Source organism: Chiloscyllium plagiosum, chromosome 3, assembly GCF_004010195.1.
Source record: "Chiloscyllium plagiosum isolate BGI_BamShark_2017 chromosome 3, ASM401019v2, whole genome shotgun sequence".
NCBI classification, from domain to species: domain Eukaryota; kingdom Metazoa; phylum Chordata; class Chondrichthyes; order Orectolobiformes; family Hemiscylliidae; genus Chiloscyllium; species Chiloscyllium plagiosum.
In genome coordinates, this window is record NC_057712.1 from 98,897,269 (window position 1) to 98,924,787 (window position 27,519).

The 27,519-nt window shown below is 39.6% G+C and overlaps 1 protein-coding gene across 2 annotated transcripts in view; it reads left to right on the top strand.

Annotated features, from left to right (window-relative positions):
* The window catches only part of ibtk (inhibitor of Bruton agammaglobulinemia tyrosine kinase), a 112,972-nt gene that overhangs the window by 48,117 nt on the left and 37,336 nt on the right, over positions 1 to 27,519 (top strand). For both annotated transcript variants that reach the window (XM_043686948.1, XM_043686949.1), the window contains exons 10-19: positions 4,067 to 4,244; positions 7,068 to 7,248; positions 9,362 to 9,967; positions 10,412 to 10,498; positions 12,403 to 12,485; positions 12,584 to 12,621; positions 14,085 to 14,181; positions 16,182 to 16,283; positions 17,675 to 17,792; positions 21,795 to 21,855. In XM_043686948.1, coding sequence (XP_043542883.1) covers positions 4,067 to 4,244; positions 7,068 to 7,248; positions 9,362 to 9,967; positions 10,412 to 10,498; positions 12,403 to 12,485; positions 12,584 to 12,621; positions 14,085 to 14,181; positions 16,182 to 16,283; positions 17,675 to 17,792; positions 21,795 to 21,855 — 1,551 coding nt within the window. The remainder of the gene's footprint in view (positions 1 to 4,066; positions 4,245 to 7,067; positions 7,249 to 9,361; positions 9,968 to 10,411; positions 10,499 to 12,402; positions 12,486 to 12,583; positions 12,622 to 14,084; positions 14,182 to 16,181; positions 16,284 to 17,674; positions 17,793 to 21,794; positions 21,856 to 27,519) is intronic.

Sequence of the window (27,519 nt, forward strand, 5' to 3'; positions counted from 1 at the left end):
CTGCTTCAATAGTTATTATAGGAGATCATGTTGAACCATCACTTTAGAAATTGTGTGTTAGCTTCAAGTTGGGACTGCTTGCACACCAAGTATCAAATTAGTTTACTAGTTACATTGCCTGTTCTGCATTGGCTTCCAGCGTTCCAGGTTCATTTTCATTTAAAATGTTCACACTCCTGTTTTAGATCTCCATGAGTTTGTCCTTTCTGATCTCTAAACTTTTTTTATTCACCACTTCCTCCTTCCATCCCATCACCCCAATCCAATCTCAAACACTGATCTCCTGACTCCTCCATACTCTTGCACAGGCCTCCCACAAGGGTGGCCATGCACCCAGTTATTTATGCATGGAATAATTTGTTTTTCAGTCCCTTTTTCTCAATCAGCTATGTTGGTCATCCTTCATCGTACGTGTACGTTTAGTTTTAGCTTTTTTTTGTGAAATTCCTTTGGGGAGGCATTAGGTCGATGGTGGAGCTTGGAGATGGTAAGAACAACACTGAATTACGTAAAGGGACCTACCTGATTTTTCTATGCATAGAAGATGAATAGAAATTGGGATTGACTTAAGTGCAGTACAGATTATGGGATTCTCCCCAGCTGGCTGGTTTACAAGCATGCGTACTTGTGTGGGAGAATGATGTGGCTATAATGGAAATGTGGCTTAAAAATGTTGAGGATAGGGCACTCTAATGTTTCAGGATAGTGTTTCCAACATGATTGATTGAGAAGTAATAAGGGGTGGTGAATCCTTTTGGGACAAGGATAGAATTCATTTGGTTAGGGTGTAGAAACAAGAGATATTTTGAAATGCTACTGGGAGCAGTGTAGAAGTCTCCAGGTATTGCGAGGGGTGAGTCTGTTTCTATGCTGTTAACCATTGTGATTCTGTTAAATGATCTGGAACTTCCTGCCTATGTGGATGATAGAATGATAGACAGATACGATCAGCGATTTCGAAAGAAAATCAAATGGGCTACAGAGGGAATTAAGCTTGCAGTGCTATGGGGATAGAGTGGGGGAATAGGACTGGTTTGCTTTGCAGAGTTGAATTGAATACAACAGAACAAATACTTCCATATGTGTTTTGACACCATGATTGAATTTGCCTGCTTGCATCCTGGCCAGGAGATGTTCTATGTATAAAAGGTGAAATAGTCCTGATGACTGTTAATGGTTTCTGGCCACAATTTAACTGGGCTTATGTTAGTTATCACCCATAATTAACTCATTCTGAGATCTGTGACCTATAATAATTTATGTACCTTCTGTTAACACTGTAGTGTTAGAATTAGTCAGAGGGAAATGGGTCTGGGTGGGTTACTCTTTGGAGGGTTGGTTTGGACTTGTTGGGCTGAAGGGCCTGTTTCCACACTGTAGGGAATCTAATCTAATCTTAAATAATATTTAATATTCAAAGTAAATCTAAATGGCAAACAACTGCTATAAATAACTGAAGGCTATATTTTTGTGATACTAAACTGAAGAATGGAAGCGGGTCATGTGATCTACTCTGATATCTGTTCAACACAAGCATAAGAGGGAAACAAGTTAGGACACTGGATAAAATAATCATAACGAGAGAAGTTAGCTTATCCACTTTCAGGGATTCTATCTCTCCACCCTGGAGGCTCGCTCCCTCCCTCCATCCCTGATGAAGGGCCTTTGCCTGAAACTTCGATTTTCCTGCTCCTCGGATGCTGCCTGACCTGCTGTGCTTTTTCAGCACCACTCTAATTTAGAAGCAAAGAGGTTCTTCTGCAGCTGAACAGGGCCCTAGTGAAACCGCACCTGGAATATTGTATGCAGTTCTGGTCTCCAAATTTGAGAAAAGACATTCTGGCTATTGAGGGAGTGCAGCGTAGGTTCACGAGGTCAATTCCTGGAATGGCAGGACAATCTTATGTTGAAAGATTGGAGAGACTGGGTTTGTATACCCTTGAGTTTAGAAGACTGAGAGGGGATCTGAAAGAGACGTATAAGATTATTAAAAGATTGGACACTCTGGAGGCAGGAAACATGTTTTCGCTGATGGGTGAGTCCCGAACCAGAGGACACAGCTTAAAAATAAGGGGTAGGCCATTTAGGACCGAGATGAGGAGAAACTTCTTCACCCAGAGAATGGTGGATGTGTGGAATGCTCTGCCCCAGAAGGCAGTGGAGGCCCAGTCTCTGGATTCATTTAAGAAAGAGTTGGATAGAGCTCTCAAGGATAGTAGAATCAAGGGTTATGGAGATTGAGGATGATCAGCCATGATCATAATGAATGGAGGTGCAGGCTCGAAGGGTAGAATGGCCTACTCTTGCACCTATTGTCTAGTGTTTCCAGCATCTGCAGTCCTCCCTTTTGCCCATAAGATTAGAGAAGTCTTACAGCAAATGTACAAGGTGCTGGTGAGATCACAACTGAAGTATTTTAATCAGCTTTGGTCCCTTTACATAAGGGAAGATGTGATTGAAGCCTGGTACAGGGGGCTTGTTTTAAGAACATGTTAAACTGATTGGTCTGAATTGGAGGTGTCAGTGTTGGACTAGGGTGGACAAAGTTTAAAAATTACACAACTCCAGGTGATCGAACTGTGGGAGCAGAGGTTTTTTTTGTATTTAAGGCTGAGACAGGTTCTTGACCAGTAGAGAACTCATGGGAAAAGGGCAGAAAAGTGGACCTAAGGAGTGTCTGATCAGACATATGTTGGCAAAGCACCCTCAAGCGGCAAAACAGCCTATTCCTGTTCCTACTACTTATGCTCTTAATTGCCTACAGAAATGGTGTTTGGTCAATGCTACTTTTCAAATATCTTTTAAGAAGTTATTGATATCTGAGGGGATCGTGATCCTAATCTTGTTCCATACTTATGCCAAAGGAATTGTATAGCCCAATGGATTATGAAAGGGTGGAAAATGTGGAAATAACTGCACATTCAACATACAGTACTATCAATAGATGAAAATAGGAAATGAACAGTGATCCAATAAGCTGAGCACTACAGCTGAAGAGCAGTTCATTGTCAGTCAGAAGTTAGTAGATATAAGTTGCAAATGGAGCTGAGCACAAAGTATCTGCAAACAATGGTATTGATTTGAGGCAGAGGTAATTGTCTTTTTTTTTAATAGAGCATTAGCTACTTACTTCAAATGGGTACAGGTACCAAGGAGGACTCGGGCATTAGGATTATTAAATAGAATGATGTAGTGAAACACCAGCAGAGCTGAAGTGGGCCATATAGCTTGCTTCTAGTTTCAGTCAGTTATGCAATTACTCAGAATATGGATTGGAGAGCTTTAGTTTCAGCATCTTTTTAGACATAAGCAATCCTAACCTCTTTCTGACTTACGAAGAAGGTGGAATTTTGGAAGTGGTAGCTCTTCCAATCTGTTTGTTTTTTCCTCCTGAAACTACTTTGGGTACATGTGCTTCTTTCAGCTTCTATAATATCTATCCACTTCATGGACCCAGTTAAAGAATGTTTCTCTACACTGATCCCTTTCCATATTACAACGTTGAACAGGACAGGCCCTTCAGCCCTGATTGTTGTGCCAACCTTTTATCCGACTCTCAGATCAAACTAACCTACATATCCTTCATTTTACTATTATCCATGTGCCTATCCAGGAGTCACTTAAATGTCCCTAATGTATCTGACTCTACTACCGCTGTTGGTGGTATATTCCAGGCACCCAACACTGTCTAAAGAACCTACCTTTGACATCTCCCCTAAAACTATCCTCTAATCACCTTAAAATTAAGCGCCCTCATGATAGCCATTTCTGCCCTCAGAAAATGTCTCAGGCTGTCCACTCTGTGCCTCTATCATCTTGTACACCTTTATCAAATCACCTTTCATCTTTCTGTCGAAGCAAAAAAAAGTGGAAGTTTGAAGCTTAAAGATTAGGCAGCTTGAATGTTGCAAAGAATCCTGCTCCAAGCTACAGAGTGCCATTTTCTTATTGTGCTGTTTGTCTTTGTTTATTGGATGGGGATAATCAGTTTATGAACATTCTTTCTTTTATTTATTTCACTCGGGCAGTTATTTGTTTCAATTTCCTCCTTTTTTTTCCCCATCAGGTGTTTTGTTGGCGATCTTCAAGCTGCATAATTAAACAGTGTCGGTGGGCTTATGGCCGTCAAGTCTTCGTGTCAGACATTGCTTTGAGCAAGCATGAAATGATGTTTGTAACACAAGATGGTGAAGGGTTTACAGGACACTGGGCAGGAGGAGAAAAAACAAATTTGGAAAGGAAAGGTAAAAAGTTCAATCTTGTTGCTCTGATTAATTTCTTTAAATGAATTTAAATTTCACAGTGAAAATTTATTGGGGGGTATGTCTCTCTAGCTTGGCAGCATGGTGGCTCAGAGGTTAGCACTGCTGCTTCACAGCGCCAAGAACTTGGGTTTGATTCCAGCATTGGCTGTCTGTTCCCCCTGGATGCTCTGCTTCCCTCTCACTCCAGAGATGTGCAGGTTAATGGATTGGTTGTGTGAAATTTCTACAATGTGCAGGTTGGGGGGATTAGATATGGTAAATTTAGGGTTACAGGGATTAGGTGATAGGCTGGGTCTGGATAAGATGCTGTTCAGAGGACCACTGTAGACTCAATGGGCTGAATGGCCTCTTTCTGCACTGTAAGGATTCTGTGACATTGATTTATGAATTTGAGTGGATTTTTTTTAACAAACTAGTTTGTGTAAATGTTTCTCATTTAAGCATGTGTGTCATAAATGTAGATGTAACATCTCTTAATATGGATGATAGTCTGTGCGAGCGTTCTGTCCAGATATTAAATCCTATTCAATAACAACCTGTCCTGGGCTGAGATAAAACTGCTATCTTAAACATATCTTAAACTGATGTGACTGGTGATTACAGGGACTCTGACATTAATTTTCGAATCCTCTCTGGCCATAGTGTCAGAGCAGTAGAGGACAACTAATGTGGTTCCATTATTCAAGAAGGATGTTCAGAATAAGTCGGGAAAATACGGTCCAGTGAGTCTAACATCTGTGGTAGGGAAACTAGTGAATAAAATCTGAAGGACAGTATTAATCAAGGATAATTAACATGGTTTTGTAAAGGGGGGATCATGCCAGCAAATGTGATTGAACTTTGAGATGATAACTGGGTATGCAGATGAGTCATACATTTCATGTCTGCATGGACCTCAGTAAGGCTTTTGACAAGGTCTTGCATAACTTTGAGCTGTGAGATCAGCAGTTTGACAAATTGGATTCAAAATTGGCTTAGAGGCTGGAAGCAAAGAGTGATTATCAGTGTTTTTGTGACTGGAAGCCTATATCCATAGGCATACCACAGAGTTCAGTGCTGGGTGCATTGCTGTTTGTTGTGTGTATCAATGATCTAGAAATGAATGTAGGAGGTATGATCAGTAAATTTGCAGATGACCCGAAAATTGGTGTGGTAAGCCACGCGGAGGAAAGTCTTAGATCACCAGGATCATATAGTTTAGACAGTGGCAAGTGGAGTTTAATCCTGAAAAGTGTGAGGCGATGTATTTTAGAAGGATGAAGAAACCAAGGGAGTACATAGAGACAGTCTCACAACCTGGAAACCAACCCTTCGGTCCAGCACTGACCAGACATCCTGATGGGTCTGGTTTGATTTGCCAGCATTTGGTCCATATCACTCTAAACCCTTCCTATTCATATACCCAACCAGATGCATTTTGAATGTTGTAATTGTACCAGCCTGTACTTCATGGCTTGTTCCATATATGCAGCACCCCATACGTTGCAATCTCAATGCCTGTTTTGATCCTTTTAATCTCCCTACCTTCTCCCCTCCCTGAACCAGCCAGGCTAAAGCAAAATCCAGGTGCAGGGGCTGTTCTTCATGGCAGAGAGGGAGTGTGAGAAATCATGAGAATGGTAGATATCCCCTCCTAAGTCTGTTTTTCCTTCAACTCCTGTTCATCTCTCCCTGACTTTTTTTTTTGTTCCCTTTTTTCCTGCTTAGTTGCCCTGCCTGGCTGTCTCATACCTAATCTTTCTGCCTTTTGTCTCCATTTTCTTTCTCTAATTTTTCCCCATCTCTCTGCACACCTCTACCAGGTTTTACAGCCCCTCAGTGCTTATGTTATGAAATGGATTTCCTGGAAGTATGGTGGAGGCTCAGTTGAGACATTCAGGAGGGCATTAATTGGTTATTTAAATAGAAACATTGTGCACAGTTATGGAGAAAAAGCAGGAGCATGGCGCTGTGTGAAATGCTGCAAGCCAGTGCTAACGTGATGGTCGGAATAGCTTCCTCTGTCCTGCAACGATTACTACATGACACAAAGAACCAAAGGGAACAGTGTTTCACTTTGCTACAAAAAACATCTCCAAGAAAAAGTCAACATACTTCTGTGGGCCAAATGTAAGCCAGTTGCTCTGGAGAAGAAAACATTGATTCTCTGAACTGGTCACAATGCAGACAGTTCCAAAATGATGTCTGTATGGGTTCCTAAGTATTTTGTAGCAGGATAGGTATTATGTAGCTTAAAAGGTTACAATCCAAAGAAACTTCACCATTTAGACTTAATTAAAATGGAATATAGCTGTATCAATCACTGCATGTGAAATAAGATAATAAAACTAGGAGATAATACATACTTTTGATTATTTCTTGCCAGTGCAATTTTTGTCAGAGGTAATTGTTGGTGGTTTGTATGGTTATAGTTTGAGAGATTTTTCTTTGCAGATTAGTGGTTGAAAGAAAGGGATTATCGAAAAGGGATTTTGTTACCCTGTTTTAAGTTTCCACTTTAGAAGTTGATGTTGATCTGTCACAGTGAGTTGTTTCAGTACCCAGATTACGATATATTGTCATTGTCATGATTTAAAATATTCCTAGGTATTTGAACTGGTAACACCTTTAAACCATTGTTGTGGCAGTGACTTTGTAAAGTATTCATAATGCGCCACTCAACTTTGTTCACACTATTGGAATTTGTATAATACCTGTGTTTTCTTTTTGCCCTGGGTAAGTTTGAGTTTAGTTTGGAATTCAGCCTTTTATTTTGGCATGGAAGTATATTATCACTTGAACTGGGTTTCTTGTTTTTATTAGAGGAATTGTCCAATGCTCTGCAAAACACTTTGGATCATTTTGTTAACACAATTGGAATGAACAACAGCTTGTATGAACGGATTAGACTTGAAAAGCTTCCTTGTGTTCATCGTGCCGTTTCTGTTACCATGGATATGAATGGGCGCAACTTTGCTATTCTACAATCTGACCCTAAAACTAGGTACGTCTTTAGTTTGTCACAGGTAACCTTGCATGAATAACATTCACTGGAGAGATAAAAAGAATAGAAGGAAATCCACTTGCTGGTCTTTTTACTGCCTTTATGCCTATTTTAGATTGTGAATATTCTAATAACCAGCTCTCGCGATAGCTGGTAATCATGAAGTGTAATAATTTGGACTGACTTTGAAATTTTTTTTCTCCCCTCCATGTACTAAAACATCAGATAGGAATAATCTGTAATAAGGGAGTATTGCACATAGAAACAAGAGTTGGATATTCATCTTCAAGCCACTATTTCCCTATAAATCATGCAGTTGGACCTCTATTATCTTTTTACTGTATGTCCCTTTTTGGAATCAGGTGTTCCAGACTTCAGGCAACCTTTGCATTTTTAGTTTATTTCTAACTGATCTAACGTTATTGTAACGATTATACTCACTTGTATTGAATTTTCTATACTAGAGGGAATAGACTTTTTTTATCTCCCCTAACATGCTTTTCTTTAGTTTCCTGGTGTGTAAACAGTTGCTTCCTTTAGAACTTGACACTTTTGAATCTGTCCTGATAAATGCAAGATGAAATGTTTTGACAACATATTTGAGTATTTCTAAAAAATAAAGATATGAGTAGAAATATGAAGTAGTTTCACTAAATGCTCAAGATAAATAGTTCTCAATGTTGAAATATGATTGCATAATCTGGTTTGTTACCAATGCATTTGTTCAAATTTTAACTGTTCATTTTATACTCTGTTTTTATTCAAGTTTATATTTATCTTATTTTTGGTGAGGTGCTTGGAGTGGTATTAGGCAAGCTGATATGATACTGCTTTGCCTGTTTTAAAAGGGTATTGACTGAATTTCACAATGATGGCAATATTTAGGTTAACTGGGTGGATGGTGAAATGGGAAGTGACAGACTGGAATTTGAGACAAACAGAAGTCCCTGTTGTGATCTTATGGCTCATTTACTATATGAAGAATTAATAAGCTTGCAGCAAAGAATCTGCTGTTTTTCGGGTCAAAGTTGTATTTAAGGGGTATGCTGAGACCTAAAAGTTCTAACTGTCCAGTTTACTGAAACATTTCTTGGAATAAAATAATATATTGCAATGTCCTTGTGTTAAACTAGAGGTATTTTTATTATACCACATGATCCCATGCTGATCCAAAGAGTCACAGAAATTTCAATCATGGCTCAGTTAGTAGCCTTGTCATTTTGTTTCAAAGGATGCTATCATATTACTGTTTATGGAAATGTACACAGTGCAAATTCACTGGTATGTTTCCCCCATTTCAATAATGTCTACTTTACAAGAAAACCAGTGCTTTATTAGCTAATAAAGCATTTTGGAATGTTGAGATCACAATAGACATTGCATAATTACAAGCCTTTCTTCACGTTAACTTCTACATTATAGTATCACTGGAGATAATAATACAGGTGGTCATTCAGCCAATAATTCATGTCAGTGCTGTGGTGATGCTATGGCTTTGAGAGCTGTAATTTGCCCTGGTTTCCTTTTATAACTGGAGGTTGAGACAGAAGTACCAAGTAGTCTGCTCCAATATTGGAGCAGTTGCAATTTAATAGATAAATATTCTATTTTTCTCAAGTTTTCCAATTCTTTTCTTTGTATTTTAACTATAGTGTAAGAATAAAGTGTGTTTTATTTTAAGCCTGGTAGTTTGACCAATCGGATTGTATCTGGAACACCTGCTTTATGTTTGCCTTTAAAAATAGGAAGAAGTTAGAGTCTAGGCATCTTTAATATATTTTGAGGATGTTTGGTCTGGTCCATAAGTGCTCAATGTTCAGTTAGCGCCATCTACTAAACTCTCATATTTCAATTCCTGTATGACTGCCTTTTGCCTTTTCAGATACTTAACAATTTCCCTTTTATATAATACATCTATCTTAATAGTCATACTTGTGCACTTTAATGTGAATACAATTATTATATATTGGACCATGTCTGTCAACTTTGACATGCATGTCCTCTTGTAGTCACCTGTGTTTGTTACCATTTTCTACGCTGTCTAATTTGGTCTTATTTTTATATTTGTACTCTTTCATGGAATGTTCATCTTTTTTTTTTTCTTTTTTTTTAGCTTGTATGAAATTCCAAACGTGTCTTCCTCCAGCTTTAATGAAGACTTTGGCAAACTACTCAGGGAAGCCACTGAAACTGACAGTATCCACAATGTCACATGTCAAGTTGGCAATCAGGTTTTTCCCAGCCACAGGTATATTCTGGCCATGCGATCAGACTACTTTCGGAAGCTTTTCTTTCCTGATGAAGAACGTGTTGACATGCCTGATATCCGTCGACAGGAAGGTGATACAATGGGATGTGACTTGTACATTCTGGATAAGATTCAAGCTGACATGTTTGCCTATATTTTACAATTTATATATACAGATACTTGTGACTTGCTAACTGAAGGCTACAAACCAAAAATCCATTGCACAGATAAAATATTAACTTATCAAGATCCTTTAATATCCAACATGGAAGAATCTATGCAGAATTTCAGCTTTTGTGAAGAAGTGAAAGGGAAATCTGCATTTGAAGTTTATGAAAATTTGCCATGTAAAAAATCAAAAACCAAAAGTAAAAGCAACAAAAAAAGCAGAGGGCTTAATGAGGAGGCTAATCCAATTAAAATGCTGCAGGTTATGGCAAAAAAGCTTGGTCTTGCCAGTCTCTCTGCAAGGTAAGATTAAGGGATAAACCAAATTTAAGAGGGTGAAATTTCTGTATTTGTCAAAGGCAGATGTTTCTTCTCTTTATAGAAGAACAAGTTGTCAGTTTCCATTATTTTAAAATATTGATCTGCACAGTATTTTCATTTTTTGATTTAGTTCCCCTCCAGACCTTCAAAGGTATTTTATCTGGGTAATTGTTTCCATTGAATCGGGAAATTCTTTCTCACACCACGTACTCTGTCATCGCTATCGATGATGTTTAGCAGGACTGATACTGAATATTTTCCAGAGAATTTGATAAGAATGAAGTAATTTGCCCCAGTTGTCTCTTAATTCTAAATATTTTAAATCTCTTTATTTCTAAAATGACCGTTGCATTACCATGTGGATCTCAAAATGGTTATGTTTCGATAATTAAATGCTTCATAAAAATTTAAATATTGCATTTGCAGATTAGAAGGGGTCAGATTGGAAAATTGGAAGATAAAAATTGTACATAAGAAAGGTGGAAACAAACTGAAGTTTAACCGAAAGAAATGGTAAGGTGTGGTATTTATCTCTTCAAATAATGTAAGGATAAAGCATTAAAATATGTTTGAGTATTGTGCAATATAATACCTTTTCTGGTGTTAGCCTTAAAGCATGTTATTTGAAAAGTTAGTTAACTCTTTTTTGTTTTGGACTTAACCTTTAAATACTTAGGTACATTAAATAGTCAAAAATCTTTGAAAACTCCGACTCACATATGTTTGAATAACGGTTGAATTTTTCTTCACAAGGTAGTATGAAAATGATTTGCAATTTATTTCCTCATGAATTTTTTTATCACAAACTCAGTGTGAGATGTTTGCGCCACTGGTAAGACCAGCATCTGTTACCTACCCCTCTGCTGCTACATTCCATAAGGTGTAGGTATATCTCTATTGTTCTTAGCAAAACAGTTCCAGGTTTTTAACCAAGCAGCAATGAAGGATTGGTAATACAGTTCAAGGTTGTGAATTTTCTAAATAATTTGTACATGCAGTTTTGGTGAATATAGTTATTGATAATAACCAGATAAAAATTGCATGATAGTTAGAAATTTTTATGTATTGGGGTGAATTTTCATTCTCAAGTGGTTTCCTGGTTTCTTTGTAATTAGCTTCTCTGTCAAAATTGAATACAACTTTGAAGTGGAAGTGTTAAAAGTATTATATTTATTTATAATGCTTGTTATAAATCGAACATTAAGCTCTTCTTCAATAAATGTGCTAACGTACACCAGTATAAAGCTACTGCTTTAATTTTCTAGTCTTTCTAGTTGTTGATCTTCACAGCTCTCCCAACAGTCAAAGCAGGAGAAAGCGATCTCGTCTTGCACATCTTAATGACCTTTCCTTGTTATTTCCTTCTATATGTGATGACTTGGGGTGATAGTGATAAAGTGGCATGATACAGTGCTTTATATTGTCAGATAAGCAGCAGACAGTTACAATCTAGGTTAATATTTGAAGAATAATTGCTTGAGCATGATGCCAAAGCCTGTGGAATGAAACCCAAGCAGCATTGGCATCTGGGAGATGAGGAAAGTAAATTTTAATGAAAAAAAGCCTGGTATGGGAATGATCTTGCTTATCACCCTCATGTTCTGTCACATAATGCAGTGGCATGCCTCTACTTCACTAAAGTAAGTATCATTGGTCTGTTTGCAAGTTGTATGACTCTTTCAGTCCAACTATTCCACGTTGACCACATTCCTAAACTAAGCTAATCCCACCTCCCCTGTGCTTGGCCCATATCCCTCCAAATCTTTCCTAATAAAGTTCTTGTTCAAATGCCTTTTCATTGTTGCAACTATACCTGCATCCACCATTTCCTCTGGCAGTTCATTCCCCACGCACCACTTTCTATTTTTTAAATAAAATTTGCCGTTCGTCCTTTTTTTTTTCTTTAAAATCTTTCTCCTCACTTTAAAAATATGCCCACTAGTTTTGAACCCCCACCTTGGGGGGAAAATACCATTTTTATTATTTATGTGATCTACACCCTTTGCATAAGGTCACCCCTCAATCTTGTATCTCCAGGGAAAAAGATCCCAGTCTATCCAGCCCATTTTTATAACTCCAACCCTTCATTCCAAGCAACATCTCAGTAAATCTTTTCTGAACCCTCTTCAGTTTAATATCCTTCCCAAAATAGGGTACCCCAGAAGAGGCAGCACCAATGTCCTATTCAACTTCAATATGGCATCCCAACTCCTATACTCAATGGACTGAGCAATGAGGGCAAGTGTGCTCAATGCCTTCTTAACCACCTTGTTTAACTGTGTTGCAAATGTCAAAGTATTATATACTTGAATCCCGGGTGTCTCTATTCTACAATTTAATTTTGTTGTGATTTGATTGTTCATCTCTCCATTTTCCAGAAGCAAATTTTTATTCCTACTTTTTCTGTTTCCTATTAGTTCATATTTGCGTGATGTAACTTTGAGATCTAAAGATGGAAAAGAATTTGACTGCCACAAATGTGTGCTATGTGCAAGACTAGGTAAAGATGTTCTTTTTGTTTATTTATGTGCCTGAATGTTTGCTTGAATTTGAATTCCTGTCCAGAATAATTTATAAATTATATTTACTTTCTTTTAGAATACTTCCACAAAATGCTGAGTAATGCCTGGATTGAGGTATTTAAATTTTTTTTGTGTAATAAAGCCTAGTTGGACTGAAAACTGTCGAAAGTGAGCATTTATTGCTGTGAATTATGTAAGCCATAAGATGTAAGAGCAGAAGTAGGCCATTCAGCCCATGACTACTTCTGCGCCACCATTCAGTACGAAGATGGCCAATCTGATCATCCTCAACTCTACATTGGTGCCTTTGCCTATAGCTCTCGATCTGTTACTGATTTAACAGATCTTAACCTTTTGCCCACACAGCCCTTTTGCAGTAAAATTCGACAGATTTACTGCCTTCTGAGTGAAGAAATTCCTCCTTATCTGTCTTAAATGGGCAATCTGTTGTTCTGAAATTTTGCTATTTGTTCCCAGCCTTTCCACAAGGGAAAACAACATTTTCACACCTACCTTGACAAGTTCTCTAAGAATCTTTTTTATATGTTTCAAAAAGGTCACCCCTCATTCTTCAAAACTCCAATGAGTACAGTCTTAATCTGCTCAACCTCTCCTCACGAGACAATGTCTCTATACCAGGGGCCGTTTAGTGACTCTCTAATGCCAATCTGTCTGTCTTCAGATAAGTGTCCTGTAACTGTTTACTTTTCCTTCTGTGGTCTGACTAGTGCCTTATGTAGTTTTAGCAAGAGCTCCTTGATTTTATCCCTCGTTCCCTTTTGAAGTAAAGGTCAACATTTAATTTGCCTTGCCTATTAAATCCTGAACATATATGCTGCTAGATTGTTATGATTTTTATTTGACGACTTCCAAATCTGTGTTATGGTTTTTTGCTGTTGTCTTCCATTTGAAATAATATTCAGCTCCTCTATTCTTCCTGCCAAATTGCATAACCTCACCATTTTACGTGAATTTATTGTGGGAAAATGTCTGATCTTTGGTGTTAATTAGCTCTAATTGAAAATGGTTAAACGTAGAGGTTTCTGCATAACAAAATAGATAAATGATTGATCCAATAAGAATGGTGTGTATCTCAGATGTTTTAGGCTGATGACTTGTTTAATCATCTCAATTCAAAAGAAAAAATTCATGTGATGTATTCTGAACAATTGAAATGATCTGTACTCTACCTGCATTGTTTTTCTTAACAAATGTTTGTAATGTTATGTTGCTAATTTTGGAAGTTGTAAAGCTAAACAGATAAAGGAATCTTGCTGTTTCAGAATCTCTCAAATTTGTGCTACATTACTGTTTTTAGTAGCTTTAGTCCCAAGTAAACATCTGAAGACATTTGTTAACTGGACAGCCATGTGCAAATATGCCTCTTGCTCCAGCCAAATTCTTTTGAGACGAAATAGAAAGCAATCAATATTGAAGTGTAATTCTGTTTTAATGTTAAAATTGATCTGATCTCTTTCTATTGTTCTCTCCCTTCCCAATCTTTCCCTTTCTTCCACCACCAACCTGTCCCTGAAACTTCCCATTCACCTTTTCCACCCCTGCATTTTTGTGTTTAGGCGACTTGTTGCACAGCTTTGGAAATGCCCATTCATTCTGACATTTTGGAGGTTATTTTGGATTATATTTACACCGATGAAGCACCAATTGTTAAAGGTTAGGATGATATTTTCCATGACTTGTATTCAATCATGTAAATGCAGAGTGCTTATTTCAAATGCCTGCCTTTCCTTTGCCCTCTACCAGCAGTTTAGTACATAATGTTGCAAAGTATGAGGATGTAGTTACACATAAGAATTGATCTATGCCAGTGTCTGTGCTTCATATGAACCTCATCACACTCTTCTAAATCCATCAATCTATCCTTTTTAGTCCGTCCTTGTTCGTGCTTATCTTAAAATGCATTTATCTATGTGCCTCAACTGTGTTCTCCCATTCTAACTATACTCATCAGCAACAATTTGTATTATATAGTGCTAAAAGACCCCAGGGTAGATCCCAGGAGTGCTGTCAAATAAAATTTCACAATAAACTGCATAAAGAGGTATTGGGACAGATGATTTAAGTAGTTTTTAAAGATTGTATTGAAAGTTTAAAGATGTTAGGGGGTTTGGGAAGGTAGTTTGAGTTTTAGGATGTCAGCAGTTGAAGGCATGGCTACTAATGGTAACGCACTTATTCTTGTGCATCTATGAATCTTTCAGTTGGAGTGGGAGTTGATATTTCAGAGTTATAATGCTGGAGGGAGTTAGAGCGGAGGATCTAAACTGTGAAGGATTTTGAAAATAAGGTGAAAATTTTAAAATCAAAATGTTTCTTGAACTGGATTGAATTTTGCTCAACAGGCCTTTTGCTGTGCCTTGGTACATGTGACAATCAATTCAGTTCAACAGGCACATGCGAAATGGGGGAAACTAGACTTGGTCTGGCTTAGGACAGAAGTAGAGAGTTTTGGATGACCTCCAGTTTCTATAGTGTGGAAGACAGGAGGCTATCAGGATGCATGTGTTGGAAGAGCAAAGTCTAGAAGTGACAAAGACATTGAGACTGGGTAGAACAGATTCTTTGAATTTCCAATTTATTAGTCATTGTCCTTTTTTATTAGGTGGCGACTCTGTTTTCTATTGGAGGGAAAAGAATGGTTGTATGATTTCTTTTTTCTATATATACAAGTGTATATCCCCTCAGTTCTGATATCAAGTAATTTTATTTTGCATTTTCTCCAGTTTAGAAAAATGAGAGGTGACTTCATCCAAGATTCTGAAGGGTTTTTAAACAAATAATTCATACATGGGATGTAGGAGTCACTAGTTGGGCCAGTGTGTAATGGCCATAATTATTTGCCCTTGACAAAGTGGCGCAATATCTTTTTTTTTCCACTGCAATCATGACCTTTTAAATCTAAGGTTTCCAATCTTGCTCCACAGTTAACTTAATTGCTGTGGTTCTGTTCGCCGAGCTGCAAGTTTTTGTTGCAAGCGTTTCGTCCCCTGTCGAGGTGACATCCTCAGTGCTTGGGAGCCTCCTGTGACAACCGGAAGCGGCAGGGACAGGCCACTATAAATGCCGGAGGAAACACCACAGAAGCGCTTCACAGGAGGCTCCCAAGCACTGAGGATGTCACCTAGACAGGGGACGAAACGTTTGCAACAAAAACTTCCAGCTCGGCGAACAGAACCACAGCAACGAGCACCCGAGCTACAAATCTTCTCACAAACTTTGAGTTAACTTAATTTCGTATTGAGTTTATAGGCAAGTCAAACCGGGCTAAGAAATAAAAATATTTTCAAGCATGGTAGTTACAGCTGGCAGGAACTGGGTCAGCTGGGCCTGATTCAAAAAATTCATACCATTCAGTTTAGGGGAAAAAAAAAAGAATGATCAAAATTGTGTGGAGCTCTCGACTTACTTTTTATTGCCTGGTATGAGTGAAAAGCTTAACTATTTCAGTATGAGCCATTACAACAAAATATTGGTTGATTTCATCAACAGTTAACCTCAGTAATGTTTAACTGCTTGAAATGTCATTGTTCAGAGCTGTTCATGGCACAATCAGGAATACATGTTATTGATGGGAATTATTGTCAGTTATGCTAAAGTTTGTACGACGTTTAATGCTGATAAAGAATGCTATTTGTAAATTATTTTTCCAACAGAATCATCAGATGTGGAATTTATCTGTAATGTACTCGTGGTTGCTGATCAGCTTCTTATCAATCGTCTAAAGGAGATTTGTGAAGTGGCTATTACAGAAAAATGTGAGATTTTTTAACTTAATTTTGCAGGAACAGTTTTTACTGTTGCCAGTTCATTCAGCATCTGTCACAGACTCTGTCATCAACTTGGTGCTTTAGCATTCAACAACTCAGCCAGTGGTGGAAAATGGGTTAATTTTATTCGACATAAGGAAAGTTTAGTTAGACCATGATTAGTTAGACCATGATTGACATGGCAATGCAGCAAAAACAGTGAACTGGCAACCATAATTTGCAGGCTCGGCCTGTAAGTTACAACCCTGACTGTGTAGCAAGTTACACTGGAAGCCAACCCAAGATCACTATGGCCTTATGTGATGTATTTGCATATGTCAGAAGCTCAGTGTATGCAAGGCCCTCGATTTATCTGGGGAAAAGGAATGTATATATACACTTTTTTTAAAAAAAATCACTAAAAGGGACATGAGATGACTTATGGCCAAATGTGAATAGTGGTGAATGGTGCCATCCAAAGATCGATGCGGCCTCAAATATTTACTGTATTAACAAATTGGGTTATGGAAATGGAAGCCCCATATATAAGATGGGCGGCATTATAAGCAGGGAGCCTAACATTGCAAAGAAATATCAATAGGTTAAGTGATTGGGCCTAGTTTTGATAGCTGCCAAGACACACAAAGCTACTTCTTGTCTGCTTTTAACGGTATTTAAGTTCTGTGTTGCCAAGCAATATAAAATTGAGTTGCAAAAATAATTGCAAATAATTCAGTTATTTTTAGTTCAAATGAATTTTAAAGCCAACTATTTCATCAAAATAATTGATAAAGTAAAATGTTAAAAGTGATAGATCATAAAACCTCAATTACTTAACTTTCTTAACTTGTTTTGATCACCATGTCACTAATAATTCTAAATTGTTAAATTGAGAGATTTCAAATGAGTTTTCGGACTCCTATATGATTGAGAAGCTGAAACTATGTCTTTTTGCTTCCTATTTCTCTATAGTTGCATGTAAGACCTTCTGTAAACTATCCTAGTCTGATGTTAGGAGTTTGAAGAGTGCTTTAATTTAGGAACTTAAAATGAAGGGATTCACAAGTGTGGATAAAATGAAGCTATTTCCCCTTGTGGAGGAGCCCACAAAAGAGGGCGGCATCATAAAAATAGAGTTTGGCCATTTTTTTTTAATTGGGAAAAAGCTTTTTCATGCAAAGAATCACGGAAATATTGAACTTTTACTCAAAAGTACAAATAGTAGATCAGTTGAAATTTTCAAGACAGATCAATTGTGGAATGTGGAACAAAGATCGGAAGATAGAGGTAAAATGTAGTTTCATTGATTTGATTGGTAGAAAAGGCTTGCAGGCTTAGATGATTTCTTGTGCATCATTGCTAAGTTTTCCTGAATATTAACAGGCTTAACTTTGTTTCAGTAACTTTAAAAAATGCTTCAGAACTTTTGGAGTTTGCTACGATGTACAACGCTGAACAGTTAAAACTGTCCTGTCTACAATTCATAGGTATAAATATGGCAGCTCTGCTTGAAGCAAGGTAAGAGACATTTCTCTTGATTTGCCATTCCTATTCCTTGAATGTGTAGTTTTTTATATATATAAATAGCTTGACTTTTTATCTTTTTATTTTTGAGGCTACATTTTCAACATATGATTCATGAATCAGTCAGTTTGACAGTTTTCCTAGTCTTCTGTTTTACCACTGGAACCCAATCTTTCAGATATTCCTCCTGGAACTATCTTCCAAAACACCATTACCTGCTACTACCTTGGAATGCACGTTCATAGTGCCTTGAAAGTGGAGTTGTAGGTAGGATGGTCAAGAAGACATTTTGTATGCATGCCTTTATTGGTCAGTATATAGGAGTTGGGAGGTCATGTTGTGGCTGTACAGAAATTGGTTCGGCCACTTTTGATATATTGCATGCAATCTGGTCTCCTTCCTATCGGAAGGATGTTGTGAAACGTGAAAGGGTTGAGAAAAGATTAACCAGGATGTTGCCAGGGTTGGAGGATTTGTGCTATAGAGAGGCAGAATAGACTGGGAGTATTTTTCCTGGAGAGTCTGAGGCTAAGGTGTGACCTTAGAGGTTTATAAAATCGAGTGGCATGGATAGGGTGAATGGACAGGTCTTTTCCCTGGGGTGGGGGAGTCCAAAATTAGAAAGCATAGGTTTAAGTTTACAGGAGAAAGATTTGAGAGACCTAAGGGGCAACCTTTTCACGCACAGGGTGGTAAGTGCATCAAATGAGCTGCCAGAGGAAGTGGCGGAGGCTGGTACAATTACAACATTAAAAAGGCATCTGGATGGGTACATGAATAGGGAATGTTTCGAGGGATATGGGCCAAATGCTGGCAGATTTAGGATGCTAGACTAATTTAGGATATCTGGTTGGCATGGATGAGTTGGACCGAAGGGTCTGTTTCCATGCTGTATATCTCTATGACTCTAACTTTTATTATTATTATTATTATTATTATTATTATTCTCCTAAAAGTCATACATCAAAGTAACTGATTGTACTCCTCCCCCTTTGTAAAGGACTGACAATGGGAACTGAACTTCCAGATGCCAGAAAGCATTTATGCCACAGTTATTGTAGGTAATGACCCTCTTACAAAAGACAAGGTCACTTCCTTTTGACATTCGGTCAGGCCACAGTTACTGAGATTCCACCGTAATCCTCTTGGGATTAATGTTGACCAGAAACTGAAATATTAAACCATTTAGGCTCCTCAAACCAGCACTCGTCCTGTCCTTCCTCCATAACCCTTGATTCCTCTATTGATCAAGAGTCTGTCTCAGCCTTAAGTTCACACTTGAACTGTGCCTGCACAATCTCTGTGGCAAGGAGTTTCAAGGAATCTCCACCCTCTGAGAGAAGAAATCCCTCCTCCTCTGTCTTAAATTGGCATCCCTTATGTCTTGGAAGAGTCTAGGACCAGAATCTGAGTGTCCACCATATTAACATCTCTATGCTCATGCCAAAATTGGGAAAGTTATCTTTCGGACGATTCTACAATGTCCATTGCTAAGATTGGCTAGGCAGTTCTCCTACAGGCTGAGTTGTTGAACCCGAAAGCACCTAGTTTATGACTGAGTCTGTGGCAGTTGCTGAATGACTTGGCAACAGTAAAATACATACTTCATAGGTGTGACACTGTTCTTGTGGCGATCAAGTCTTGTTACTCCATTGAGGATGTCTTTTAATTGTGTGGCACTATCATTGTGGATTTTGAAAGGTTCTAGCAACACCAAGATTGGACATTTGTGAAGTGTTTTAGCCATCAGCAGCAGCAGAATTACACTCCAATGCAATCTGCATACACCCACTCTATCATTGCCGTCAAGCCAGGAGAATCAATCCTCATTCAATGAAAGGTTTTATAAGGAGCAACACCCAGATATACCAAAAAGAGATGTCCACCTGTTGAAACAGTAACACAGGATCACTTGCATGTTGAATGGCATATGCAGCAAGTGATAGAGCTGAGTGATTCACAACCAATTGACCAAATCCACACTGGGCACTGCCTCATCCAGTTGTGAATGAGGATGGGCAATGAAAGAACCCAATGGAGGAGGCTCCACAAATATTTTCAATCCTCGAGAGCATTCAGTATGGGATTTGGGATGTCGCGTTGCGGTTGTACAGGATGTTGGTGAGGCCACCTTTGGAGTACTGTGTATAGTTCTTGTTGCCTTGCTTTTAAAGAATATTATTAAATTGGAGATGGTTTAGAAAAGATTTAAAGGATACTGGTAGCACTGAAGGGTTTGATTTGCAAGGAGAGGCTGTTTACGCTGGGACTTTTTTTTTTGCTGGAGTGTAGGGGGTTGAGGGGTGACCTTCATAGAAACTTAAAATCATGGTAGGAAAGATAAGGTGAATAGTGAACGTCCTTTCCTGAGGGTAGGGGAGTTCAAAACGAGAGGGCATGTTTTTAAAGTGAGAGGGGAAAGATTTAAAAGGGCTCTGAGGGTCCGTTTTCACAAAGGGTAGTTTGTAATTGGAATGAACTGCCAGAGGAAGTGATAGATGCAGGTACGGTTACAATCTTTGAAAGACATTTGGACATGTACATGAATGGGAAAGGTTAGAGGGATATCAGGAGAAAGTGAGGACTGCAGATGCTGGAGATCAGAGCTGAAAATGTGTTGCTGGAAAAGCGCAGCAGGTCAGCAGCATCAAAGGAGCAGGAGAATAAGCCTGAAGAAGGGCTTCTGCCCGAAACATCGATTCTCCTGCTCCTTTGATTCTGCCTGACCTGCTGCGCTTTTCCAGCAACACATTTTTCAGCTTAGCTGGATATCAGTCAAACATAGGCAAGTGGGGCTGGTTTAGTTTGGGAAACTTTGTCGATATGGATGAGTTTGACCAAAGAGTCTGTTTCTGTGGTTAATGACTCTGCACTAATCTACTGGGTTATAGAGTCAAAGGACAAGGCCAAAACGTTTTATAAGAAACTTTAGCCATCACCTTGGCCTGCACTGAAAGCCTCCAGGATCGCAGGTGCCAGTCTTTAGCCATTTCAATTCACTTAGTGTTTGTCGAGGAACAATTGGAGAATGCCAGTACCCTGTCAGTAGTGCTGCAGATGTATGCTTGTTGCCATGCTTCTAATCAAGCTGTTCCACTTCATCTACAATACATGCACCTACCTGACAATATAAATTGTCCAGGTATGCCTTGTATATAAAGGAGCAAATCCAACCCAGCAGTTTCCCACCCCATTCGTCTATCGTTGATCATTAGTAAAGTGATGGAAGGGATCATCAACAGTATTATCAAGCTGCACTTGCTCAGCAATAACCTGATCACTAATGCTCAGTTTGGTTTCCACCAGTACCACTGAGCTCCTGATCTCCTTACAGCTCTTGTTCAGATATACTCTGGAGAGCTGAACTCTAGAGGAGATGAGAGCCAGTCAGATGTGGTGTTGATGGCAAGGGCAGTCTGTCTTCAAGGAGCTCCAGGAAAGTTAAAGTTAATGGGAATCCGTTTGGAAAACCCGCTGCTGGTTGGAGTCATAACGATCACAGGAAGATAGTTGTGCTTCTTAGTGGTTGGTCAGTCAGCACAGCTTACTGGAAAAGTTTCCTCAGGGTAGTATCCTAGGCCAACAATTCAGCATTTCACCAATGACTTTCCCTCCACTGTAAGGTCAGAATATTTGTTGTGCAGTGATCAATGTTCAGCACCATTCATGACTCCTGAGGTATAAAGCAATGCATGCTCAAATGCAGCAAGACCCAGACAGCATTTAGTCTTGACTGAAGAGAGGCAAGTAATATTTATGCCGCGCAAATGCAAGGCCATGACGACTACCTTCAACAAGATATAGTCCAAACAATGGCTCTTGGCATTCAGCTTAACCTGTCACTCCCCAATCCAATTATATACCATCTCAAACTCTTCAAAGGTGTTTCCACCCATTGTTTAGAAAGTGTAGTTATTTGTTTTAACACACATTCCTAAAGAGCCACAGACAAGATCTATATAGATGATAGATTTTGATACTGATTTTTAATTTTAGATCTCTGGACATTCTCAGTGATGAAGTACTGAAGGAGCTCTCAGTTGCTTATAGGAATATGGTAAGAATTCTCTGACCTATGCATAGCATTGACCACTACAGGATAAGCTTCCTTTTGGATTGACTTCTACCCTAGCCTTATGTACTGTCTTGAAATCATATTATTTTGAAACTTGATGTTGGTAAAGTGTCCCTCATTGGAGCTATTTGCAAAGGTTTGGATGACACATATCTGTACATGTGGCCTGTGCTTATCTTATTGATTCTAATTCTACAATAGAATAGAAACAAGAACTCAACACTTTCATTTATTTAGTGCCATTCAAAATGTCCCCTTTCCTAGCCTACACTCATTCTTGTAAACCAAGAAAATGTGACACTAGTTTGCACATAGCAAGATTACACAACTGCAGTTGGACAGATGACCAAGTAATGTGTTGTAGTGGTGTTGGTTAAGGGACACATACAGAAATCCCTTCAATTGAAATACTGCAGTAGACTCTTTTATACTCACCTCATAACCTCAAAATTAAGGGGAGCACAGTTAGTACTGAATTGAGAAGAAACTTCTTCACCCAGAGTTGTGAATCTGTGAAATTCCCTGCCTAGTTAACACTATTTCAGTAAATGTTTTTAAAGTTGAGATTTTTTTCTGAACAGTGAAGAAATTAAGGGTCATGGTGGGTATGTGGAGCTGAGGCCATGAAAAGATCAGCCATGATCTTATTGAATTTCGGAGCAGGCTCGATGAGACAGATGGCCTACTCCTGCTCCTAATTCTTTTATGTTCTAAGATGGTTTTCAGCCTAATGGCTTATCCAAAAGACACTATTTCTGTCAGTATAGTCCTTTCTAAGTGCTGTGCTGAAATATCAACCTGGATTATGTCATTGTGTCTCTGTTGGAGTGGGTTTTGAACAATTAAACTTCTGGCCCAAAGGAAAGCACCCTTTGGCTCTACCTTTCCAAAAACAAGGGAAGCAAAAGGAGAAGTCACTTTTGGGAGTTTTCTACAGATGTCTCAACAGCAACAGAGACACAGGAGCAGATTGGGAAGCTGATTTTGGCAAGATGCAGAAGCAACAGGGTTGTTGTCATGGGTGACTTTAACTTCCTGATTATTGATTGGAACCACCTCTGTTCAAATACTTTGGATAGAGCAGTTTTTTGTCAGGTGTGTCAAGGAAAGATTCCTGATTCAATTTGTAGATCGGTCAGTGAGAGGGGAGGCCTTATTAGATTTGGTGCACAGCAACAAACCAGGCCAGGTGTCTGATCTCTTGGTGGGAGAGCATTTCAGTGCTAGTGATCACAACTCCCGACCTTTACCATAGTTGTGGAGAGGAATAGGAGCAGATGGTATGGGAAAGTATTTAATTTGGAGAAAGGGAATTACAATGCTTTTGGGCAGAAACTGGGGTGCCTGAGTTGGGGACCGATGTTCTCTGGCCAATACATGACAAATGTGGAGGTTGCTTAGGGAGCGCTTGCTGTTGGTGGAACAAACCTATCCAGCACTAAGGGATGGTAGGGTGAAGGAACCTTTAGTGATGAGGGATGTGGAACGTCTCTTTCAAGAGAAAGAAGCTCGCTTACTTGAGGTTGAGGAGGCAAGGATTAGACAAGGCTCTAGAGTTACAAGGTAGCCAGGAAGGGACTAAAGAATGGATTTGGACTTAGAGCTAGAAGTTGTAATGAAAACGCTTTAGTGGGTAGGATTAATGAAAACCCGAAGGCGTTCTACACTTGTGTGATGAACAAGATGATGGCCAAAGTGTGGGGAGGGCTGATCGGAGATAGTGGAGGGAACTTGTGTCTGGAGTCGGAGGAGTAGGGGAGATCCTTTAATGAATACTTCACTGCAGTATTCAATACTGAAAGGGGCTTTTCACGTTTGTGACAACAATGTGAAACAGACTGATTATGCTCGAACGGGTTGATGTTAAGAGGGAGGATGAGCTGAAAATTCTGAAAAATGTAAGGATAGATAAGTCCCCTGCGCCAGACAGGAGATACCAAAGGTTTCTTCAGGAAGTGAGGGAAGAGATTGCTGTGCCTTTGGCGATGATCTTTGTGTCCTTGCTGTCCACTGGAGTAGTGCTGGATAATTGGAGGGTAGCAAATGTTATTCCCTTGTTCAAGAAAGGGAATAGGGGTAATTCTGGGAATTGCAGACCAGTCAGTATTTGTCAGTGTTGGGCAAAGTATTGGAGAGGATTCTGAGACAGGATTTATGATGACTTGGAAAATCATACTTTGATTTATTGAATTCTTTGAGAATGTGGCAAAACACATTGAAGGTAGAGCAGTGGATGTGATGTACATGGATTTTAGCAAGGCATTTTGATAAGGTTCCCCATGGTAGGTTTATTCAGAAAGTAAGGAGGCATGTAATGCAGGGAACTCTGGCTGTTTGGATACAGAATTGGCTGGCCTATAGAAGACAGAAGGTGGTGGTAAATGGGAAGTATTCCATCTGGAGCTTGGTGACCAGTGGTGTTCCTCCGGGATCTGTTCAGTTTATGATTTTTATAAATGAATTGGAAGAGTGGATTAGTAAGTTTGCCGATGGCATGAAGGTTAGTGGAGTTGTGGATTATGTGGAGGGCTGCTAGAGTTTGCAACAGGACATTAACAGGATGCAGAACTTGGCTGATAAGTGGCAGATGGCATTCGACCTGGAAAAGAGTGAAATCATTTACTTTGGAAGGTCAAATTTGAATGTAGAATACAGGATTAAAAGCAGGATTTTTAACGGTGTGGAAGAACAGAGAGATCTTGGGGTCCATGTCCACTGATCCCACAAGTTGCCACCCAAGTTGATAGGGTTGTTAAGGTGTACGGTGTTGGCTTTCATCAGTGGGGGGGATTGAGTTTAAGAGGCGTGACGTTATGCTGCAGCTCTGTAGAGCCTTGGTTCGACCACACTTGGAATGTTGTTTGGTTCTGGTCGCCTCATTATAGGAAGGATGTGGAAGCTTTAGAGAGGGTGCAGAGAAGATCTACCAGCTTGCTGCCTGGACTGGAGGCATGTCTTAAGAAAGATTTGAGGAGCTAGGGCTTTTCTTATTGGAGTGAAGAAGGATGAGAGGTGCCATGCCAGAGGTGTACAAGATGATGAGAGGCATAGACTAGAGTGAATAGTCAGACTTTTTTTCCCAGGGCAGAAATGGCTATCACAAGGGGGCATAATTTTAAGGTGATTGGAGGAAGATTTAGGGGAGATATCAGAGGGTGGTTCTTTAGAGTGGTGGGTATGTGGAATGCCTGCCAGCGATGTTGGTAGTGGTCAGATACATTTAGGGACATTTAAGTGACTCTTGGATAAGCACATGGTTGATTGATAGTAAAATGAAGGGTGTATAGGTTCGTTTCATCTTAGATAGAATAAAAGGTTGGCACAACATAGAGTTGAAGGGCCTTTACAGTGTTGTACTGTTCTCTGTACTGCTGCTTGCAAACTCTCCTCCAAGTCACTCACCAGATTGACTTGGAATAACATTATTGTATATTGTTATAATTGCATCAAATTTTGCAGCTTTCTCCTTAACATCACTGTAGGTGTATCTGCACAACATGAACTGCAACACCATCACGAAGGAAGTTCAATCCCACTTTGATTAGATTCCCTACAGTGTGAAACAGGCTCTCTGGCCCAACAAGTCCATACCGACCCTCCGAAGAATAACCCACCCAGACCCACTTCCCTCTGACTAATGCACCTAACATAATGGGCAACTTTAGCATGGCCAATTCACCTGACCTACGCATCTTTTTGGATTGTGTGAGGAAACCGGAGTACCCGGAGGAAACCACGCAGACCCTGGGAAAATGTGCAAACTCCACACAGACAGTCGCCCAAGGCTGGAATCAAACCTGGGACCCTAGCAATGAGAGGCATCAGTGCTAACCACCTGAGCCACCACGTTGCTTTCTCAAGAGCAATTTGAAATAGCCAGAAAATACTAGCCAATGCTAACCCTGCCAATGATGCTCACATCCCTTGAATGAATTTGAGTCCACGCTGAAATTTTATAATTAATATTGCCATCTTAATTTATAGTAACCTGTTCTGCACTACAAATTTCTCTATGGTGACATGTTATCAAGAATAAATTTCTAAATAAAGCAGAAAGTGCTGCAGAAACTAAACAGGTTTGGCAGCATCTGTGGTGAGAAAGCAGAGTTAAGTCCACTAACCCTCCTTCAAAATTCAAGGCCTCTGCCTCCATGCTTATTTCTTTCGACAAGAATCCGGTTCCTGTTCCTGTCCCTGTCTCCCAAACCCCTTCACCTGCCACCAATCCATTCCCTCCACCTAGGCACTTGACAATGTGATATGGTCACCTTAATTTCTCTGCCATTCCCTCCCATCCTACCAATTCAAACCTACATCCCTCTGAATTGACTGTATTGTGTGCTTTCAGATCCAACCCTTACTTTGTAATCCAGCCGGCAACAAGGATGATGCTGTTGTTGTTTGGTGCACTGACCTCTGCATTGTGAAGGCTAAACCCCAGCTCTCCAACATCACTTTTTTGTCACTCTTTTATATAAGTGGTTTGGATGGGAGCATAAGAGGTACAATTAGTAAGTTTGCAGATGACACCGAAATTGGAGGTGTAGTGGACAGCAAAGAAGATCCCTCAGATTACAACGGGATCTTGATCAGATGGGCCAATGGGCTGAGGAGTGGCAGATGGAGTTTAATTTGGATAAATGTGAGGTGCTGAATTTTTTAAAAAGCAAATCTGAGCTGGACTTGTACACTTAATGGTAAGGTTCTAGGGAGTGTTGCTGAACAGAAACCTTGGAGTGCAGGTTCATAGCTCCCTGAAAGTGGAGTCTCAGGTAGATAGGATAGTGAAAGAGGTGTTTGGTATGCTTTCCTTTATTGGTCTGAGAAAAGATTTGCAAGGATGTGCCAGTGTTGGAGGGTTTGAGCTATAGGGAGAGGATGAATAGGCTGGGTTTGTTTTCCCATGGAGCATCGGAGGCTGAGGGAGAGTGCACATGTGAAAGACTGAGCAGTTGGGCAGACAAAGGAATAGATAGTGGTCAGCCTGGGATATTCAATAGCTTCTATTAGGGACCATGAGTAACTGACAATGGGTTGGTTGTGGTAACAGCCCATGTGATGACTAGGTCTGGTGTGCTGTAGTTAGAAGGGAACTGAAGGAGGTACTCTGGTGTTATAGACACCTTTTATAGAGATTTATAAAATTGAGAGGTATGGATAGGATAAATAGACAAGGTATTTTGCCTGGGGTGAGGGAGTCCAGAACTAGAGGGCATAGGTTTAGGGTGAGAGGAGAAAGATATAAAAAAAAGACATATGGGGCAACTTTTTCATGCAAGGGGTGGCAGTGTATGGAATGAGCTGCTAGAGGGAGTGCCAGAGGCTGGTACAATTATGGCATTTAAAAGGCATCTGAATTGCTTTACGACAGGAATGGTTTACAGGGATATGGGCCAAGAGCTGGCAAATGGGACTAGATTAGGTTAGGATATCTGGTCGGCATAGGCAAGTTGGACTGAGGGGTCTGTTTCCGTGCTGTACATCTCCATGACCTCTCTCCATCCTGGACCATGGCCCAACCATTGCACACCAGACTATTGTGTCCACAGTCATCACTAATCTCACTTGATCTGGTCCACCCGATATTCCCAATACTTCCCCATACCCATGGCAATGCAATTGAAGAAGTTGTATCAGCTGCTCATT